The sequence below is a fragment of the Aythya fuligula genome, chromosome 2 (genome assembly GCF_009819795.1).
Source record: "Aythya fuligula isolate bAytFul2 chromosome 2, bAytFul2.pri, whole genome shotgun sequence".
NCBI classification, from domain to species: domain Eukaryota; kingdom Metazoa; phylum Chordata; class Aves; order Anseriformes; family Anatidae; genus Aythya; species Aythya fuligula.
The window spans coordinates 37,677,147-37,698,022 of NC_045560.1; the positions used below are offsets into that span (position 1 = coordinate 37,677,147).

The following is a 20,876-nucleotide window of genomic DNA, read 5'->3' on the forward strand; positions in this document are numbered from 1 at the left end:
TTATGCTTTGATTCCAGGTTGTTGGAGCAGGGACCGTTTTATTTATTCCATCTGTACAGTAACAAAACCAGCAGGGACTTGCTTTATTAAATAATGAAAGTAGTAAAAGACAGAAGATGAGTACATGTTTTAATATGTACTCCAGTGCAGTCTATCAGCAATGTCAGGAACAAGATACAGTTTCAAGAACTTCCAGCCATTCTGGATGCTGTCAAAGATAAACATGGTGCACAATACCCATTGAGAAGAAGTTATGTCATACTGCATGCAAAAAAGATTACAATAATGTCCATACAAGCACTGGCACTGCTTCTTGGAGCTGAAAACTAAAGTAATAAAATTAATTTTGTTCTAATAGCTATAACTCACCACTGTTACTGCTTAAGCCTTTCGGCAAAACTGCTTGCTTACGGAGCTGTTTCTTTCACTATGTGTTTTGATTATTTGCAGCCTAAATTGGGTTTAGATTTAGGGTCCTTTGAAACAAAGCATATGTGATGCAGAATAATGTTGTATGTTATATACAGATTAGGTAAACTACTTAATAGAGGAAAATAAACTTATTGTAATTAAATCTTGAGGACCACTTTTGACTAAATATATGGACAAACAATTGAGTTTTTATTTAACCAGTGGAAGAGAATGGCTAGATTAGTTTTTCCGAACATTTTTTCCCAACAGGCCCCTTTAAGCCTGTCTCCATTCTTTTGAAATACCTGCTTTTCTCCACTTGCTTCCTATTCCCATTTTTTCTAAGCCAGCTATCAAATTGTTTAAACTAATTTCTCCACACTTACCCATACAAATGCAACATAATAATGATGGTCTGTTAGCACAGCAGGCTGTCTCTGATACTTAAGGAAAGGTGTGAATAAAGGGCATATTCTTAGCACTGCTTTTCTTGGTATGCCTTTCAACTTACTTTCTGTGTTCAGTGAATCATTTTTACCTTTTTTTTTTTTTTCTTTCTCCTTTTACTATGTATAATCAATTTTTTCTACTTTTTTTTTTTTTTCTTTTTTCTTTTTTTTTTTTCCTCTTCTATTTATCCTTCTACCTCAAGCAACTCCACTAAGCATCTGCAGGTACAGCTCCACAGCAGCTCAACTTATGCTGTATATATACTTCCCAGCTCTGTCTCTTGTGTCTTGAATATTATTGAAGCCATATTCTATCATGGGGTAAAAGCATGGAGAACTGGACTTGGATTAATTTAGCATTTGTGAATAAATCATTATTCTCCATTGTGTTTAAGTCTCTGTCTTCATAACAATGAAGACAGAGACTTCTTGCCAGTCATACACTGTACTTCTTCATATAGCGCTCCTTGTACATAACCCATTGTTGTTGTTTTTTGATGGTGTTGTTTTTTAAGAGAATCTGATATATCATGTACAAGGGTTGGTGATTCTTAGCATACATCTCGCATACTTTCTTTGATGTTTGCAGCGATCTCAGTTTCTACTCCCAGCTGCATCTTCCTGCATTTAAGTTTTTGCTCCAAAGCACTATGGTCTTTTCACGAAATCAAACAGTTTGAGCCTCCATCATTCATAAATAAATTAATGAGAATAGATTGAAACTGTTCTAGCACTTGTCTGAGGAAGCCATGTATACTTGGCTAAATATATCTCTATGTCATTCTCACAATTCAAATAATCATTTGTGGAACATCCTAGTTTGTCCTCACCAGAACACGTGACACAGGCTATAGCCTATGTTTATAATTGAAATACAGTCTTAGGATTCTAGAGTCTTTGCATTCTGGTTGTTAACACATTCAGATCCCATTCTGCCCTTCCTTATATGCTCACACCCTTTGTGCTAGCTCCATTCAACTTCATTTACAGTTTATTTTGCCAAGTAGATTTATCTTTAAATACTGTACATGCAAGACTGTATGGGTTAAACACTTAAACTAACACAGACTGTGCATCATTTTCTGAGTTTGCCCCTTCACATAAAGCTTTTTTTCCTACTGTTAATGCAATTCTAGCCCAGTAAAAGACCAGGTCATATTAATGATGAATATCTGGAACTTCATGTTCAATTTTCAGCAATGTCAGTGAGCAAAAATGATTGGCAAATATAGTTATGTACTAGAAGTCTTAATATAGTGGTAAGAGACTAAAATAGGATTCTTGATTTAAATAGCCTTTCCCTAGTACAGAAATATATACAAAATTAATCTGATATTTGCTTGTAGTTCTTATTTTTTTGCAGTCACCTTCTATGGTTAAACTGATTAAAGGGACAAGAATAATTATATCCCTGAAGATACAGAGAAGTACACTAGAATGCACAAGTATATCTGATACTTTGTGTACTAAAATCTGATCAAAGGCCGTATTTTTATCCTTACTACAATCTATTCCAAAACAGCAGGATAGAATAAGGAGTCCTTTTGTCCCCTCCATCAGATTGTCTACCTAAATGTAACACCATAACAAGTACAACAGCTGCTAAGATTAACAAGAAGTTCCAACCTATCCATAGATGGAGGTTAAGAAAAAAGAGTTAGTAATCAGTATGGTTAAAAGACAAATTTTGTATTATGATTTATTAGCTGAAGGGCTGTACTTGAAAAAGGTGAGCAGGCTTTCAAATACCCACCCCCTTCTTCATATTTTAAACAGTAACAAAAAAAATCCTGAGTTTGAGCATAGGCTGGGGAAATGGCTCTGTAGTTAACTTGTTTTAATCAGACAGTATGAAAGAAAAAGGTAACCAACTACTCTGGAGAAGAAGAGAATTTTCTTATTAAAGAAAATAGAAATAACGTTCCTGTGGAACAGAAAGTGATACTAATCACTATTGACAATAAAACAAAGTGAGCTCAGCAGGATCTGAAGACTGGGAGAATTTACAATGTGCCATAAATCAGTGTCTTTATTATATCTGTGCTTTCTAGCATTCAATAAAATTAGTATTTTTTTTCTTAGACTTTCACTGGTGTCTCTTGAGGATCAAGGCTGATAAATAAAAGATGGAAGCAGCAGCTGTGGAAAAAATACTATCCTCCCTCTCAGCCCTGTGTTTCTGCTCTTATTGACAGCAGTAATTCAGTCTCATATGTAGTCTCATATGTCATACTGTCTTAACTCCACCTACATTCAGAAATATAGTCTGTCCTCATTCAGGAGTGTCCTTGTAGATTAAAGTTTTTGAGAAATCATGAGTCTTCTTTTCAGGACAAATATTTTAATATGTGAAGGCCTAATTTTCAGTGTGTTTTGTGCGACTGCTTTTTTTGGAGGTACACAAAAAGTGTTGGTGTGAGGGGTTTGTGTGTTTCGTAGCTTGATAAACATTTTGTGATGTCTGGAAAGTTAATGGTACATAGGACTGTTCTTGAAAGTGTTTATGAAGTTGGAGCTGGTTACTGAACTTACAGAAGTAATAACATTTTAATTACATCATAGCCAGATGTCACAGATGTCCTCTTATAAAGAGGACATAAAGTTGGTGCAGCAGCTACTTTGAATCTCTGCTGACAGTGGTTCATAAAAATGTTGGCATATTGTGAGACCATCTTATCTCCTCCTGGTTCACCAGCATTAAAGAAGGTGCCTTATGTTGAAAATTGAATTATTGTGAAATATGGAACTGGATGAGTTAGGACTGAAAGACTAAATATTAATTTTGTCCTAGCAGAGAGGATGGCATTAGGCAGGTTGTGATGCCATTACAGTTTGGGATGCTGAGGTAAGAAGGTTATCTTCGGTAAAGAATTTTTCTTCCCTACTTTTGAAGAATAAAGGGGCAGCAGGAACATTTAACTATCTGTAGAGGTGGGACATGGCTATCTGTGTCTGGGAAACATTTCTACCTACTAAGAAGGTACTGCTGTACCATTGCCAAACAAGTTGAAATAATTAAAAGAGATATTGAGTAACAAATTTGGTTAATGTATTATTTTATCAAGTATTAATCTAAATATTTTAAATGCAAATAATTCAGACCTGGAACTTCTTGAAGCCAATGCATAGCAATCTGACAAAAAATAATAATAATAAAAAAAATAATCTCAGAATCTGCAAAAAAAAAATCTGGTTCTTTATGATGTAAAATGTTTCAGTTGACTTCACTGGGAAGTAGGTGCTTGGAATTATGTGTGAGTCTAATCCTAGTTCCTGTTAAAACTCCGTTTTTGCAGCTGGAATTGATACTGATTTAATACAGAGGTGCACTAAGTAGTTATTCATTAAAGTTCATCTTAAATTTTGTATAGAAGCATTCTACAAGCAAAATTATGTGAGAATTTATAGCTATACTGATTTCCATGGCATGGCTTCTTTGCCATGATGTACATGTAAATGGTTTATAGGAGATTTTATCTGGTAACCAGACTATTTCTTGATCACTTTTCTGATAAACCTTGTTTTAAATAGAAATTATTTGTGAGGTTGAAATACCTGAGTGTTCAAGCAATATAAGCTGAAAGAAAAATACTAAGAAACATTAGCAATTTTGTAAAAAATTAAAGCCCTGGCTTTCAAAGATGGGGGCGAACATAGCAGTTATATGCACAGATTAAACATTTATGTGTGGAAATGGGTACTTAAAGCTTAAATGCTTTCCTAGAATTCTTTCCTTTTCTAAGAAGAAAAATTTTCAAGCCTAAAGTGCTTTCTTGGATTTTTTTTCCTTGTAAGGAACAGCTTTCTGTATGCAACTGATTTACAGAAGCTTTCTAAACATTTGAGAAGAGTGTAAATAGTAATTGAGCTGCAATATATAATAACCTCATCAAGAAGTGTCTGGTATACTCCTCAAATTTTAGAAATATTTAATATTTATTTAATTTTTATTGTTCCTTTATAAATCTTTTGAAAAATGCTCATTTTGCTTTTAAATCAAAGAGCTCTACCAAGAATTAAATAAAATATATTTAACTTGAGTGACATTAAGAGTTTATCTACAGTATGTTCTCAGTATCTGCGGTATCTGTTAGTAGTATGTATTTTATGCAGGTATGGAAAAATGCTTGTTATCCATTTCATATTAGGACTACTAGGTAGGGGGCAAAGAGTATATATATTTATTACCAATGTTTTACCATTTTGATATTTCATTGATAAAGTTATTTGTTAAGAAAAGAACAAGAAGCCCACCTGCTGTATAATTATATCTCCAATATAAATTTTGTAAATCATGTTCTTGGCAAGAATTTTTTCATCAATGAAAACAAGTATATAAAGTAGAAATTTGGCTTTAGAAATACAGTATAGCAAGTATTGTGCTCACTGTTTTGCTAAGGATTCCTCAAAAAAACAACTATCTCAACTCTCAATACTTACACAGCAATTGGCCATATGTAGTTTTCTAATCGATACGAAGTGAAACCTGGTAGCCTAAGGTGTTGTAGGTCAATGCACTTTAATTCACAAGTGACTAAGCTCTTTCAGTTAACTTAAAAGGCAGGTTTTAATCACTCGTCAGTAGTAATGTGTTTGCTCAAAACAATAGGTTGAAATAGACCTCAAGATTACATAATCTCTTTAACGTTTTTATAGAGGTAAAAATTCTTTTCAACATTGTAATAAATGGGATGGATTAAATTGCCATCAGTTCATTGCACTAGTAATAAACTAGATTAATTCTGATAGTATAATTAGTAACTGCATAAGATGCAAAAGATAGGCAAGCAATGTCATTCTTGAGTTGTTCAGAAGCATGGGTGCCTCACCTATTTCTAGAAAAAAATCAAGCTGTTGATTTTTACCTGGTTAAATCTGTATGATTAATAAGTTGGCTTGTTGTTCTTGTGCTGTATGTCATTTTATACACAATTATGATGACTGGGATCAACAAATCTATCACAGATGACTTCTCTCAGTGTGAGAGGAGCTGTCTTTCCTCCCAATTGTAATTTTCCCTAGAGAAAAAATTTTATTGCAGTTCTCATTTAGCCAGGTGTTTCTGCACAGAGATTCTTCTGAACCTTTCTCAGCTCTTTTTTAATGCTATTACTCTTTAGAAATATACCTGGGAAATCAACTACATCAACCCTTCCTGACAGCTTCAAATCATATAACTATATAATTAGAGTCTGTACATATTAGTATAAGTATCTATGCTGATGATTGTTAAAATTGTTTTTTGGATATGGAACTGGAGAGCTTTCAGTAGGAGTTTTATGGCTGTCATACCAGTCCTTCTGCTGGTCTCCTAAATTGAGTGGTTTCATGTTTAGACAGATCACTCCCATCAGCCTGCTAAGAGAGGTAGTGCTTCATTTAATGTTAGATTGGTATTACAGTAATGTTGTTAGTTACAGATGAAAATAGTTTTGGTTTAGGGATTTTATGATATTCTGCAGAGTTAATAAAATATTTGCTTTAATTTTGAAGATAGCCTTTGGTTCTGTATATTTGAAGCTTAAGATGCTGTTCAGAGCTAATCTGTGATTTATTTGTGACAGACCTTTCTGAAAAGTGTGGGAATCAGGGATACTTTTTGGCCAACACTAAAGTCACACAGGCATTATTTTTAGTGGCTATTTGCTGTACAGGTTGCAGCAAAATGAAATGACTCCACTGAACAGATCAAATGCACACTTTGGAGTGATGCAGAAGTACTTTGTGGGGGACCGTGTTTCCTTGATTCCTCCTATATCATCTTCTTGTTCATCTATATACTTCATGTTCATGCTCATATTTATGTTTGACATTGGCTCTCAGTAAGTGACAATACCAAATGTAAAAGTTTAGAAATGCATCTGTTGAGAGTGCAGGACAAGCATGCTGTCTGGTCATCTAAAAGACTGTCCTTCAAAGGGAAAAGGAGGTCATAGAATCATAGAATGGCTTGGGTTGGAACGGACCTTAAAGATCACCTGGTTCCAACCCCCCTGCCATGGGCAGGGATGCCACCCTCTAGGTCAGGTTGCCCAGGGCCCCATCCAACCCAGTGAGGACATTTCGCTCTTTCATGGAACTTTTTTATACTTCAGGGACTTTTTCTTCACCGGAAGAATATGACTATACATTTAGAACGACATTACCATTGCATTACAGTTCTCTGGCATTCAATATAATTTCCATGATCACTCAGAAACTTGTAGATGATATATTTTTAACAGGTGCAAGTAAAATGGAAAGCATGAACAACTTTTTTTTTGATTAAACAGGTGGTATATGCAGAAAACATATTAAGAGTGATAAATCAGGTTAGCATAAGGACTGTTATCATCCAAGAACTGCCAGGCAGTTCAAAATACTAATAGACTAATAATTCTAGAAGTAATTAAGCTTTATAAAATTGATTTTCTTACTGTATCGTAATGACTGCAAGAACTGAAGTTTTACTTTGAAGGAGATAAAAAATTCTGTGAATTTATCTGAAAAAAAGAGAGTTACAATTCAGGGTTTTCCGCAAGCTTATCTGAAAGGCACTTTTAAGTGACTTTGTGAACATATTTGTCATTTGTCATTAATTTAGCTGTGAATGAAAAGCTGTTTCTTCCTTTTTTTTCTCTTGTTATCTTCTAAGAAGTTGGTTTTGTTTTGGAATTTAAAACTTCTGTTACTACTTTGCCACTATTAATGTATGAAATAGGCAGTTCCAAGATAAAACAAGAAAAACAAGCAGGGACAGAGAAGGGGAATACTGAGAGAAATGTAGTCGACAATAAATGCTGTACTGAATTCATACTTTGTAACTAAAGCTCAGGTTGCCTTGTATTGTGTAGGGAATGTCATTAGTTAGAATCAGTAGACGGAAAAAATGAAACTAAGAGGTGAAATAATCCATTTAAATGTACCTGGCAAAATAGTAATAGAAACAGAAATGTAATTCAAAGCTACTTGTCTCTGACTGTATGATTAGCCTTAGAATTGGATAGGTTTAGTTTACCATGGCAATGGGGAGTTGCCCATCCAGCCTAAGAAAAGCTGAGGAGAGGGGTGTGATCAAGCAGCACTTGTTTGCCAAGGGTTTGTGTGTGTACCTTGGTGGGATGATTTGACTTCCTTTCATTTTTTGAAAAAGGGCAATGACATGTTGCTGCTAACTCCTTGGAGTATTTAGCTGGAGTGGAATGTCTTTGACAAAATAGAAATGTAACTTCACATGAGCATAAAAAAAGAAGGGGGTCATCACAGAAAGCAGTCAGTGCACCACAGACACAACTCTTCTGGTTAGCAGAACACATGGCCGACATTGTCGCCATGTCTGACTTATTAATGACATTGTATAAATTAGAATCTGCAATCTGCAAAGCACCAATTTCACACCAATCATGCAGTCCCTCAGAGTAATTCTCAATCTCTGAGTAGCTTTGGTGCAAGGTTGTTGTCAAACACTACTTCTGTGGGTTTGGATTTGAAGGGGATTATTTATAACGGTCGATACGAGGCTAGTAAACCATTACTGTAGTTCTGTAAATGTACTGCATGCACTCTAGTCTACCTCCTTTCATATTTTTTTTTTCAATTTATGAACTGCTGGTAATGGGGTTACATTGCAAGTCACCTGCTTATTTTCCATGCACCTTGCTGATTTATTTATTGTGCTGAGAATCTGAGTACAGAACTCCAAAAGTTCAGTAGTAGAGTCTAAGGATAAATGATAGCACATAAGAAAATCTGTATTGTCCTGGTGGCTCTCAAAATGTAGTGCTGTAATTATGGATCTAGGGATCATCTTTCTATGATATACTGGGAATTTATTTTTTGGATGATGGAAACAGATACTTGGAAACAGTGATAGAACTTTAATTTCTCAACTAATTAGAAATCTGGTATTGGGAAATATAATATGAACAAAATAATCTGGATTTTTCAGGAAGTTTTTTTGGTTGGGGGATTGTCAGATACGGGTTCTGTGGACACAGTACTTTACATGAGTATGGTTAAATGTCCTTGGTGGTTTGCTTGACATAGCCATTTCACGCTTAGACCCCTTCCCTCGGGGTAAGGTGGGAAGGCTGTTTTCTGCATGGGTCCCAGCATGTAAGCTGTTATCTGGACAACCATGAGGTAAATTTAGTGTGTACTAGAGCAAGGCACAAAATACATTTGTTGAGACATAAAACATGAAATATTTTTCATGAAATTACTGCTTCCACTTCCTAGAGATGCACAAAAAGGTCTTAACATGTAGTGCAACATATTCAAATGTTATTTAAGAATAGTTTTGTATAGTAAATATTTGTTCGGCTCCGTGTTTCTATGTCAGTGACCCAACAAGTACTTCAGCATGGATTTTGGCTTAGAGAGATCAGTGCGTATTGGCATGTTGTATAATTTTGGATTACTAGGTCAAATATATTTGTGCTTGAAAAATACCATTTCTAATGCTTTTTAACTGTTCTTTACCTTTTTAGTTTCAAATCACTGTTTCTGTGATAACAAAAATGAATTTAAAAAGATGCTATATTCCTCTCTCTTTTCCTCTCTACAGCAATGGAGTTTCATGAAAACCTGCATAATATAGGAGCAAGAGAAGGCTTGAAAGAAAGAAAGCTGCAAAAATCTGTAGAAAGTTTTACGTGGAATATTACAATTTTAAAGGTAATGTGTCATCCTTTGGTTAGCTACTGTGTTTTTCTAAATATAATATTATTATTGGTCATTGGTGCAGAGAAGGGCGACGAAGCCGGTGAGGGGCCTGGAGAACAAGTCCTACAAGGAGCGGCTGAGGGAGCTGGGCTTGTTCAGCCTGGAGAAGAGGAGGCTCAGGGGCGACCTTATTGCTCTCTATAGGTACCTCAAGGGAGGCTGTAGCGAGGTGGGGGTTGGTCTGTTCTCCCACGTGCCTGGTGACAGGACAAGGGGGAATGGGCTTAAGTTGCGCCAGGGGAGTTTTAGGTTAGATGTTAGGAAGAAATTCTTTACCGAAAGGGTTGTGAGGCATTGGAACAGGCTGCCCAGGGAAGTGGTGGAGTCACCATCCCTGGAAGTCTTCAAAAGACGTTTAGATGTAGAGCTTAGGGATATGGTTTAGTGGAGGACTTGTTAGCATTAGGTCAGAGGTTGAACTCGATGATCTTGAGGTCTCTTCCAACCTAGAAATTCTGTGATTCTGTGATTCTGTGAAAGTTCAACTACATTTGTTCACTTTTATGATTTTCAATTTTTTTTTTTTATTAAGCTGAGAACACAGCAGACCGTCAATGTGAATTTTTGACATGGGTGAAACAATGAGTACTGATTTCTGTGAAGCTACTTGGGCTGGGAGGAAGCTGTGCTGCTGTTTAAAACCTTTTCTGTGATTTCAAAGGGAGTGAGGTTATTAAGGTTAATGCAGTTATTGAAAAACAAAAGGGAGGCTGTTGCTATTGCAGTTAGTGAGGAATGGTGATTAATGACACATGCAAAATATATCAGTAATCCAGACTGGAGTAAGATGAGTGTGTATGATCTAGAGATTCTCTTTGCCTTCTATTGAGCACATTTGCTTATGTTTTTACACAACATTAAGTGATGTAATATAAAAAAGCTTTCAGCTAGAAACCCTCAGGAAACTCAAATGTGGAACAACTTTCTTATCTCTAGTCTTTCATCTCAGCAGAGAATATCAAAATTTATAGAGACAGCAAAACTGCCTCTCCTAATTTATTCCCTTGACACTATCCTTCTAGCCCAAATTATTCAAATTTTGTGTTTACATCTACTAATGAGTTCTTCTCTCCCACTCAATCAAATATTTCATCACTATATTAAACTAGAAAATCTGTTTTAATTAGAAAGAAAATTTTCTCCCACTGATTTTTTTATTTTTAGTTCTTATTACTGAAAATAGAATTCCCTACCACCTCGCCTTAGAGTGCACCACTACAGAAAAGCAGTAACACACACATATTTGTGCTTTCTGTGTTAGTTTCAGCTTTTAAGCTTTTTCACTGTCCCGCTTACTGTTCTGTCCCCCTTGTTTTACACCGTACAAGTTTAATGCAGAAGACAATCAAAAAGAGGTTGAATTTGCTACAGCGTGTACAGTTAATACATTCTAAAAATATGTTTGTAGGTTCTGCTTAAAAATAAAAGGACCAGATTGTCACTTTTCCTTTAATAGAGCAGAATTTCCTGAAGATGCTAAATGGGATGTGTCAAGTACAAACCAATACTACCTAGGAGATGAAGAGAAGGGCAGTCAGTTCAGTGGGTTTGGGAAAATGTAAAGGAAATAGATTCTAGCCTTTAATTTTCTGTCAAGAGGATCAGATACAGCTTGGATAAGGCAATCTATTTTAATGCTGCCCGAAACAGCAGCAGTACCTCTGTTTCATCTCTGCTTTCCATTCAGAACATACGGGCTGGCTGGGGGAAGGATTTGCAGTTGATGAATGACTGACCTGTGAAACTGTGATTTCTGCATAAGCCAGGAACTGGAGAACCCACACAGGAGATCTGGCTCTTGGGAGCCCTGAAGGGCTTCTTTGTGTATCCTTAGGATTAATGTAATTATGAAGTTAAAGGCCTTCCTTCTAAAGAGATTATTCAGGAAATCTCTTCAACATTGACTTAGTTTTTTTTTTTTTTTTTTCTGCTCCCAGACTAATGTCCCTTCTATAGGAAGGTACAGTTTTTCCCATACTTAATACTTCATCATAAAATCAGTAAGATGTCTAATCAAACTGTCGTCTAAACTGTAGGAGGTCTTATTACAGAAAGTTCATGTATGTTGTAATGTCTTAAAAGTTCTTTACAAATGTTACAGTTCACAAATCCTACAGTTCACATAGGCTTCTATTAAGTATTATTATTCACATTTAGATACACAGAAAGTTAGAGCTTGTGATTTGCTTGAAGTAAAACACGTTGAACTTTTTCACTCTGGACTCTTAACTACAGGCTGTAACTGTAGCTTGTCTTGAGGGACATAGTTAAAAAGTCCATGAGATTCTAAGACACTGCTCTTCCTGCAACCATAATTTTGATCTAGTGCTATGGTTTTCCATTTCTGTTTTCCATTTTTCCAGCTCTCTGAAAAGTATGTGAGGACAGGGATGGAAATTGAATACCCACATTTTCTGGAGTAAAAATTGATCAGAAGAGTGACAATCTATGAAGCCACTTGAAGAATAATTTATTTTTTTCTCTTGAATTCCCTGCCTGCTTCAAATTAACTTCTCTTTTGAACAGCATAAAAAATAAAATCTAGTCTGTTCAGTGACCCCAAATTTTGTTGTTCAGCAAGGCAACTGAGCAACCGACACACCAAAGGCAGTGCCGTGCTTAGATAGATTGAACTTTTTATTCTACTTGTAATTTGAAACAGTATTTCACGTAGTTTCTTGGCTATGATTTAGGAAATGCTCTGTGGCTCTGAACAGCATCACTAAATAATTCTGCATGAGCGCTATCATCAGCTCCTCACAGAGGAATCGTAACATGGTCATATGGCTTGGCTGATATATTTTCCAAACCGATTCAGTTGCATTTTGCCCTTAAGGCAAGTATTGATCTTTTTTTTTTTTTAATTGGGACATTTCGACTACAGTTGATGCAATGGAAAGTTTGATAAAAAAACGAAATCGACAGCTTAATTCTATGGGAACTCTTTGTTAGAACAGCTAACTAATCTAACAAATATCTATATGTGTGTGTATGTGTTACAATTACTATTTTAAAGTGTTTTGGTTTTCCTAATTTGAAACTGTGGCCAAATTTATTATTGGTATGGCATGTTTGAATTTGGATGAAATACCTGTATTCAGTTTGTGCATTTATACATGGACAGCACTGTTCTCACCATGGGCATTCATAAAGCCCCCCAAACGTGCTTCCTATGCCTGTAGGTGCTCAGAAGAAAAACCAGTATCCTGGTTCAATCAAGTTGCTAGACTGATGGGATTTTGGCTCTTACTTAAAAGCATTTTGAGAAGTTAAGAAGCTAAGTCCTTTATTGCCTGATTCTGTGAGTGCACTCAGAGCAAGTCAGCTGGACACGGAGTGCTGCAGTATGCTACAGCATACCAAGCAGCCCCCTGCTCAAAGAAGCTTTTGAGAAAGTGATACTGGCTTCGTACTGTTCCTGATACAAACTTTGGGCTCCCAGACCCTGAGATAAAGCCCAGTCATTAGTAATGTAGTTTCTTGGAATTTCTGGGGGAGAAGGTACTCATGCAGTTATTTCAGATGTCATCTATACAGTACTTTAATGTTCAGACACTTCACTGGAGAATCTGTTATCCAAAAATCATGAGTGAACACATACCAGATTGAGAAGGCAGTTGTGCTCAGATGTTCCAGTTACGCTGTCAGATTGTCTGACGTGGTATCTCATTTCACAGATAAGAGAACAGATAGGAACAATGTTGGTTTTGCTTTTATTTACCTTTCAGAAGCTATGATATAAAAACACTTCTTCTTGAGACCCCTTGGACAAGAGAAATTTGATAAACAGCTAGAAGGAAGGTCTGTGAGGTTTCGTAATTGGTGGCAGTTTGTCAGATCTGGATGACTTTTCAACTTTTCTGCCTTTCGAATGCTTTGTGCTCAAAAGTGTTCACTGTGACTACAGCTTGAATTTTTAAGATGCATACTTTTTTTCCCTCAGCGTATGGCTTCATGATGGCACATCAGCAGAGCTCGGATAATTGCACAGACCTCTCTCGCTTGAGCTAGGGCCTATCTTTGGTAGCACTGGGTGGCTCTTACTTTGTCTTTGGCTCAAGACATGCTGGTAGATAATGACAACGCAGTTGTTTTCACAAATGCTTTTCTAAGTTCAGAGGCATTCAGAAATCAGTTGCTTCATTCTGAGTGTCGGAGAAGAGATTATCTAATGGACACAGATTAATTTTACTATTTCACCCCAGTCTAAACTTGACTAACACCAGGCCAAATGTGTTTAGTCTGAACCCCTCTTGCCTCTAATAATCCAGGCTCTTATCCCAGATCTACTCTTGTGTATGGAGTTCATCATCCTCAGTCTTGTCCAGATGATCGCAGCTCCCTGCTGAAAACCAAGCCATTCCTGCCAACCCCTGGCTTCCTACCTCCCCTCTCTCCTCCATCCGGTGCTCTTTTCCCACTTGGTACCTAATTTTCTATTCTGGCAGTTTTTCCTATTGCTTTCCAGTTCATATTGTCCCCTCTTCTCCAGAGATGCTTTCTGATGAGTGTTAATTTTAGTTTCCCCATCACTTTACCTGATTTCATTGTGTTCTGCAGTATTCTGTCTGTTGTGCATTTTTGCTTGTTTTTCTTTCTCACCAACTTTTAATCTCATTGCCAAGTTCTCTCACTCTTTTTTGAATTGTTAGTCCTTCTACTTGACTACCATTTCCAGGCTTCATTCAACATGGTGGTTTTTGTCAGATCTGTTTTCTTTCTGTATTCCAGTCCCAATTGTTGTCTCCTTCTTTCCTTTTCACCTTGTCCAGTTCAGTCTAAACTCTGTGTTCCTTCACAGAATTCATAGTTTTGTTGCTAACTCATGATCTCCTTCGGTCTTACCTGGTCACTACTTTGCCTAATACAATCCAACTTCACTTTCTGCAGTCATAGACTCCTTGCCAGTTCAGCCCCAGAGGTTGCCCTTTGCCTACTCCTTTTCTCCATCTGCTCCTTGCCAAAGTCACCGTCCCAGGCTCTTCCTTTCCTTCCTCCAGTCTGACTTTTGGGCTGCCTGCATTGATAACCAAATCCTGGTGGTAGGACAACTTGGAGAAGCTATACAGGAAAAACCAACCGTTTTCTTCTAGCGCATATTTTTTATTGTGTGAGAACGGAATACACATTGTCTTGCCACATGCTGGAGCTGTCAGGAGATGAAGAATGACCAAGAAAGAAATCCTGCGTGATTGTATTAGCCACTCTCAAAATCTGATTTTTGTTTGGTAAAAGCTCATAACTTGGATCTGCAGCCATGGGTTCCTTAAGTCATTTGAATTGCAAGTCCCTACCCTAAGTGGGAGGTGGGGGGGAAGGATGGAAGGTTGTTAAAAAAATTCTGACAGCATTTTCCTGTCTTTATTCTCAGAACTGAATGAGCCATATGGATGAGGTTAAAGAATAATATTAAACAGTAATAATAAAATCTGCTAGTGGCAAAAATCCTACGTAGAGAATATCAGCTTAAGTAGTAAAAGTTTGGCAAGCATATAAGCAACTGACAGCAGGGTTTTTTTTCTAAATGGGGAGTTTTAGGCAACCTTATTAATAGACTGTTGCTAGCAGCTCTGCCTATAATAAACAACTTGATTAAAGTTCCAGAAGTATATTATACTAATCCATGTAAAACAGAACTTGGGCTAGAAACAGATGCACTCCAGATATGACTCATTTAGGCTGCTGGAGTGTTTTAAATTAGCTTTTAGTTGTTTGTCAGTTTGGAAAAAATATTTAAAAAAAAAAAAAAAAAAGATTCCCTGGTTTTCCTTAGAAGAAAATATTACTGAGGCTTTTGCTATGTTTGGTGTACTTCTAGATTTTTTCCTGTCTGGTAATCAGAAAAAAACACCCTAGCAATTATAGCCTTGGATAAGGGTAGGGGGTAGAAAGCAATATATGTTTCGAATTTGTGTGCTTCAAATGTGTAATTCTGCTTACTTCATGGGGTAGTATTTATATTCTGCCTTGCTAAAGAAGTGAGGTTGAAACAGCACAATGTGAGTGCACACATGTTTTTCTGATTGCCATTGTAACTCTTTATTTTTGAAATCAAAAAGTTGGATTTCAGTCTTATTTGGCAGAGGAAGAGAGGCAATGGAGCAGTTATGTCTCTACAAGAGAAGTTAGCATCTCTTCAAGAGAGGTGTCAATCAGGAGAATTTACATGAGAAAAGCGTGAATCCCCCAATTACAGGAAAAGGTGCAGTCAGAGTTCATACCTTATTAGGCATTATATGAATTGAGAGTGTCAAGGAACTACAGTACCTGTTTTTGTGTGTGTATATGTGTTTGTTTTGTGCCCCTTCGGTTGGAAACGACACAGTTTAAGATCTAGTATTTTTGAAACCTCATCTGATTTTCTCCACGCCGTGGGACCGTTCTCCTTTGGGATTGCAGGCACAGCACCATGAGCTTGTCCATTCCCTGCACATGGGCAGGGTAGACAGAAAGGGCTGCAGGGAAGGCAGTCCCCAGTCTGCTGCTGAGAGTTGTTGCAGTTAGAGGGCTCTAATCAGTGCAAAGAGATGGAGTAGCTAATAATACAGGACAGAGCCAAATCACCTGAGTCTGGGACAGTTTCTCTTACAGTTTTACTTAAAACTTAATTACTGTGAAGAGAAACACTGCAAGCAAAGAAGGGTAGCAAGCAATCCTGTGAGGTCTCTGTCATCACCGTGCTTTTTACATGTTGTTTCCTGGCATGTTATTTTCACTTTTTATGTTTTGTCAAACTTTGATTCTTTACCATGCTACTACTAAATGAATCACATTGCTAGGGAAAAAATGTCAAAGAAGAAGAAGAACAACAACAGCAACAAAAAGTTTGCTCCCTGAAGTATAAAAATGAGCCTTCACAATTTTCTCCATGCAGAAACACTTATAGTCCCCATGGGTTAAAAATACAGCACAGATTACTTTCCTGACAGCTGTTAGATAGAAATGATCCCTGTTCCTTTGTTTATGCAATCAGCTGGCTCCAGAGCAAGCAAGGAGCTTGGTTGTTACCAACTTACAAACGTGAAGTAATAATCCATGTTCATTTATTTACTTATTTTGAACAGAGCAACTATTCCATTAATCTGAAACAAACAGAAGGAAAAGGGGAAAAGAGAATCCTGTTATCAACTCTGTATTCTAACAGTGTTTTTGTTTTGCAGGGACAAGCTGATCTTCTCAAATATGCTAAAAATGAAGCACTGGAGAATCTGAAACAAATCCATTATGCCACTCTTTCATGTGGACTTAATAAACCAGGCACTGAAAACACAGAAATCTCAAAACCTCGTCGAAGCCTGGAGGTTATACCTGAAAAAGCAGGTGATGAAAATGGAGAATGAGAGAATGCTCTTCTCATAATTATGGAGTTTATAACTCTGTGACCAATTGTAGCTGCATAGGACATTTGCTTTGCACTTACTGTTGGAAAATATTTGGGATTTTCAAAGCACAACTGGAGAAGCTAATTACAATCTATTGAAACTGTGAATGTATGTAGCAACTCTGCTTGTGAAGGCAATGATATTGTGTAACATGGAAATTACGTTATTGGCCAAAATATAGTATATATGTAAAAGATACTGTAATTCAGTAATAGCGTGATGAAAAGTTCATTATAGTGCCATAGGGAAATGAACATTTCTTAAATGAGCTGTAATTAGAGGGAGAACAGTTCACAGAATTTGACAAGATGCCTTGATTTTCAAACAGATTAGATGTACAGGTCCTTTATTTCTTCGCACAGGTTGGTAATTGTGCTAGCAAGGTGAACTATTGTGCACCTAACTTGAAAATGAGGTCCAAGAAAGGAGGATCCACATGTTTCACACTATATGTCATTCAGCCGGTCAGATATTTGGGTTTGAAGTGGTATTGATTATATTGTTGAGCCATAAATTAAAATGAGAATGTAATTAGACAGTGATCACTGACTTCAGTGCACTATAGGAGAGCCATTATGTAAAAGGAAAATGTGCAATCAATCTGATAGCCTATGTCAGAAAAAGATACATACCTATTTTGCCTAAGATCTTCTGCAAATGTGTGTAGATAATGTGACCAAACTGCAAGCAAAATGTTGTAAATAGTTTTTTTCATTTTGTGAAGTGAAGTGCTCATATTAAAAAGTTTTATGAGATTGCTCCCAAACAAGTAAAGCTTTTAACTAAATTTTAACTTTTTTATTTTTCAAGTATTTTCTTCCTTACAGAATAAGCGATATCTCAATAAGCAGATTTGTCAAAAAATTGCTGTTCTGGTTCTGTTTGTTTGGTTTTATGACAACATTAGGTAAAGGTATTGTAGCTGATATGCTCATTGTAAAATGACTATACCAACCTAGAGTGTTCTCTTACTGTTTCTGATTTAACAATAAAATGGACTATATAATTACAGAAGCTAATAAATTTGAAGAAAAACAAGCAAAATCCTAAAGAGATTAAAATGCAGTTTTTGTTCAGTAGTGGGAAAAAGGGGAAGGTGGTGATGTCTGTTGTAAGTATTGTTTTAATTAGAGCAGTTCAAGACAGGCATTCTACATGGATTGATTAGTTTAACCAATTCAAGATCCGATTTCTGCATTTAGGTTGTAATGAACATCTACATGTATATAACATCGTGGAAAAGTCAATGGATCTCTGACTGAGAACGTCAGTATACTTACACTTCATCTGAATTATTAGGAACTTAAATTTATTTTCTAGTCTTCATAAAATTAAAGGAAAAGAATGATAAAAACAATTTGCATAATAAATGTCACATCTTAGCTTGCATTTTTAAATGTCAAACTGAATAGGTTAGGAGCAGTTTTAGAAGGTGGTAAGCTCTTTCCGTGTCCAGTGACAGATCATATGCCTCAATATTATGATCCTGCCAGAAATGAGTTCTACTTCATGTCATACAAAATGAAGCATTTAACCTGTGGTGAACACCTGCTAGCATTGCCTTGTGAACAGTCCCTCTCTACGTTATCAGCTGCAAGTCTTCGATGGCACATGGAGTTGATGGGAGGCAACACAAAATTGGCTGTTGCCAACTGTACTCCAAGACAGTATGAAATCAGTCTTCAGGGGTCAAATCTATTCCTGAATTATCTACAGGAAAATAACTGTTACATCAAGATTCAGCTGGGCCATAAATAGGCAAGGTCAGTTTCACTTCATCAGAAAATCCAAACCTAGGCTACTGGAATTTTACCACTGACTTTTAGTCCTAATTGAAAGGCGTGGGCTTTGGAAAAACATCAGTACAGTTAGCATTATAGACCTAAAAGCCAGTGAAACTCCATTAGCAGCCCTTGCCCACCATCGTTTGCCTGGCATTTACGTAGTTACATAATTTATATAACAAACAAAGCATTTCTGTGGATCCTCTTTCTTCAGCCAGGCTATCAGAATTAATGGCTGAGGCATTCTTACTATTTATATATTCCTGCTTAGTTCATTGCATCCTTGAAAGACGTTGGTCAACATTGAAAGGATTAAACACAAATAAGGTTGTTTGGTGTTTTTTTCTTCACTTTAAGGCCAAAAAAAATTAAGTTAAAGATGAGTAATACATGAGTTAGGGCTGATAGATTTTGTATATTGAACTCTACGATATATATTACACCTCTGATCCTGTTGACTCTTGTTAAAAAGCAAATTAATATTGTTTCTGGAGAAATATCCTTATATAGTACCTGCTTAAAGCAAACAAACAAACAAAAAGTTAAAATATATGCATTTAACAGAATGATAATTTAACTATTTTTGGATTCTAGTATAATACTAAGTCCAGAAAATGGAGGTTGCTTTTGTGCATTATTCAATACTCACTCCAAATCCGTATGTACCATAAAGCCTTAAAATGAACTCAGTCAAGCAGATACTCTGAAAGATGATGTGTAGCTAAAAATCCTTCAGGGAGTTTACATGTTGCATATTAAGAGAATGCAGGATAAACACCTGCAAGCAAAGTATCAGGTTCTATTGTTAACCCAGTAATGATAATTTAAAAACCAAATTTATTAGCATATTTTTCTCAGTTGTACTTTCTTAAAAGCATTCTTTGCATCCACAATGCAATTTATTTTCATTGTTAGTCCCTTTTGACAGTGTTTTTTTTTTTTTTGGGTTATATAGAAGATCAAACACCCAAGGTCTGGTGAAGTATTCCAAATAAAATTAATCGGAGGTTGACTTTACACTTTTCTTTGCCTTTATTTGCTTAAATGCGCTGTAATGCAGTTGAACTGTTTACATAGTTCAGAACTGTTAAAGATGGAGCCAGCACGCAAATGACTGTTTATCCGACTGCTTTTTTAGCTTTTGTTTGGCTCCAGTAATCGGTGAGTGTGTATGGGTATGTACAGAGACATAAGTCAACATATTGCTTAATTTAAAAGAAAATACTAATTGGGAAAGGAAAATTTCACATATGGATTATTAACCGGGTAGACACTAAGAGTGAGTTCATTTTCAAACTCAAGAAAAAGGGTAAAACGGTGCCTTCTTGTAAAAGGAGCAGCTCTATAAAATACAAACCTCATCTTTGTTCCTCCTGCCTAACCCTCCTTTTTCATCAGTTGTGCTTGATGTGGTATGTAGCAGCCACTGGAGATGCAATTTCAGAGCCCAGGATAATGCCCTTCATCCTCTGAACTCACCGGCCAGCTGCAGGAGACAGCTCAGTCCTCCGAGAATTCCTCCTGTGACACTTCCCGAGGGACTCTTCTGCCTATTTATGCCACCAGAAGGGCAAAGCCATTCAAAACAGAGCTCAGGGATACGTTCTGGTGAAGTTGCAGCCTTTCTGCTCTCAGAGGTAGTCTTCCTGTTCAAGTAAACCGGATCAGAATTGATGCACAGTGTTGCAAACTCCCCCCACCATCTCTGATCCCTTTTTTCTGTACCTTCTCTTCATGTTCCTGTGTTGCTGCAACAAGGAGTACTAGGTGGGTGCCCCACACAACTTCAAGCTTGCCCATGTGGGCACAGTGAAAGATGCTCACGGGATGAGTCAAGCCTTTTTTCAGCTACTTCATACAGCACAGAAATATTTTTATAAGACTCCATGGCTGGTTACCATATTCACTTTTTCCTGTTTTGAAGCTGAAGCAGCAGAGAGATGATTCAGAGTTGCCAGCATGAAAAATGGAAGTGAGTTCCAAGCTGACTGAAAATTTTAACTCTGGCCTACTGATCAAATGAGCAAATCTGAAAGGACCCAATCTTCCAGACTTGCAGTTCTGAAGTTTTCTGTCCATTTGTATGGCTTCCTAGTTTTTGTAGTGCATGAACGTAGTCTTCTTCTTGCTATGTGCATTGATTGCTG

At 36.7% G+C, this 20,876-nt stretch overlaps 1 protein-coding gene across 1 annotated transcript in view; it reads left to right on the plus strand.

Annotated features, from left to right (window-relative positions):
• Positions 1-17,978, plus strand: part of PLCL2 (phospholipase C like 2) — a 98,918-nt gene extending 80,940 nt beyond the window's left edge. Inside the window, exons 5-6 of the mRNA XM_032183204.1 lie at positions 9,406-9,515; positions 16,724-17,978. Of these exons, the coding sequence (XP_032039095.1) occupies positions 9,406-9,515; positions 16,724-16,903 (290 nt within the window). The 3' untranslated portion in view covers positions 16,904-17,978. The remainder of the gene's footprint in view (positions 1-9,405; positions 9,516-16,723) is intronic.
• Positions 17,979-20,876: the final 2,898 nt, after the last annotated feature.